This window comes from Anneissia japonica, unplaced genomic scaffold (genome assembly GCF_011630105.1).
Source record: "Anneissia japonica isolate Jap-2015-1 unplaced genomic scaffold, ASM1163010v1 scaffold284709_len978187_cov192, whole genome shotgun sequence".
Classification (NCBI taxonomy): Eukaryota; Metazoa; Echinodermata; class Crinoidea; order Comatulida; family Comatulidae; genus Anneissia; species Anneissia japonica.
The window spans coordinates 970,854-972,838 of NW_022757342.1; the positions used below are offsets into that span (position 1 = coordinate 970,854).

The window sequence follows — 1,985 nt, forward strand, 5'->3', positions numbered from 1 at the left end:
CTAGCAATGTGTGTCGACTTCGTATTACAGAGTGGCTGAAATGAATCTCGAGACCATATCAAAGCCGCGGGATTTCTAATGTACAGATATATTTATTGTCTAACACCAATTATAATGAATAGGTTAATAAAGTTCGTTTTGTGAATAAGCCTAATTAGTTGCACAAAGATGTCATGCGTTTTAATCGCACAGTACCTATAACGTAATCGATTATTAGAAGCCCTACCATGATATTTTGAACTTATTTGTCCGCTACCAACCACTTAACCTGAAGACACATTCACACTAAATTCAGTCAGGAGATTAAATTCCCGTTGATTGATATCTGAAAGTGTTAGAGACATTTTCGCAGGTACCCGTTCGAGTATCAGTGAACGTTTAAAAGACATGAAACTGTTCGAAATATTTCAGAAGTAATCGTATCTCCAGCTCTGAAGAACACATCTCTGCGTCCTCCCAATTCGAGTCTATACCATGGCGAATTTTAGTGGTAAATATGTTGTGCAGAATAAGGAAAACGTTGGTGCCTTTTTAACTGCTATTGGTAAGTCATTCAAAAAGTGTACTTCTGCAGAAACTAATATAGATTAAGGTTAGACTTTCAACTATTCTCTTAAATAAGGAAAAAATTACAGGCTCTTTGCCTATCTGCCTCCTCCGTTAGTTATGTTCGAGAAAATTAATTCTGGTCACATTCGCTTACTCCTACAAAAACCGAAATAACTTTCTACTGAATTAGCAAACATCCTTTCTAATACCATGGAGGTATACAATAAATATATGTTATTCTTATATATCCATGCTAATACCTTAGCCTGTAGCAAAATTCGTTTTTCCTTCCTTACTTCATCGGTTACAAAAAACAAAGATAGAACATCATATCATCATCAACGTAATTATAATTGTGGCCGACGCAGCTGTTTTTATCCGCTTCTTCCCCGTGATATGACATGAACGTCTTCCTAAAACATTCAACTACATTGGTATAACAGTAACTTACTTTGGCAAAGGCCTTTTAAGTCTATAGCAAACGCTAATGGAAAATATGTCTTCGATCATTATAAGTTAGCGCATTAAAATATTTGTTCAGGCCGACTGTTATTAGGCTGTATGCTTATTGTTGATTATTGGTTGGTTTTATTTTAAATATTATGATGCCATGAAATCTGATTGTCTGCATGTCAAGTACATAAATCCTGTTTCTATAAACACTATTGCCGACAGCTTTCGACGGCGACTCTGATTTGTTCGGACAAATCATGAAGCCATCCTAATTGTGTCAGGGTAGCTACGCAGTAAACAACTTCAGTGATTGTGTAACCTCTTCCTCCTGGTATAACCACGGGTGTAACGATGTAGCGGCAGTTTGGCGCAGCGAGTTTCGGACTTTCAATCGTAAGGTCGGGGTTTCGAGTCTCGCTGTGCAGATTCGCTTGTGTCCTTGGGCAAGGCACTTTAGCTACATTGCTTCAGTCCACCCAGCTGTATCAATGGGTACCAGCAAACTGCTGGGGACTAACCTGCGACGGAATAGAGTGTCCCGTCCAGGGGAAGTAACGATTTAATAGAAAATAAAACCACAAATCACAGTTTCTAAAAGAAATCAACCAGCAACATCCGGGTTGCCAAGTTGCCCATACTGTTTCACGATTGGTTGCTCATGGTTTTATTGCCATATTATGTTATTGTAAATGTTTGCAACAATACAATTTTAAGACAATGCTAGTGATTATGATGCACTTTGCTTACCTTATCTCCAATAGGTGTTGGTCAGGCTGCTCAAATGATGGGGGGAATGATGAAACAGCAGCTGACAATTGAACACGAAGGGAATGGGGTTTCGTTTACTACAGTTGTTGGGACTTTCAGCCTTGGTACAAGAGAGTTTACCTTAGGAGAAACAAAAGATGAAACACTCAAACATTCAAATCTTGAAGCTAAAGTAAGAAGACATTATCAATAAAAGCATTTATTGTGAACTCGTC

General features: G+C 38.2%; 1 protein-coding gene across 1 annotated transcript in view; it reads left to right on the plus strand.

Moving 5' to 3' along the window:
• The first annotated feature begins 389 nt into the window (after window positions 1–389).
• LOC117124680 (fatty acid-binding protein, liver-like) overlaps window positions 390–1,985 on the plus strand; it is a 2,467-nt gene continuing 871 nt past the window's right edge. Inside the window, exons 1-2 of the mRNA XM_033271011.1 lie at window positions 390–544; window positions 1,764–1,942. Of these exons, the coding sequence (XP_033126902.1) occupies window positions 475–544; window positions 1,764–1,942 (249 nt within the window). The 5' untranslated portion in view covers window positions 390–474. The remainder of the gene's footprint in view (window positions 545–1,763; window positions 1,943–1,985) is intronic.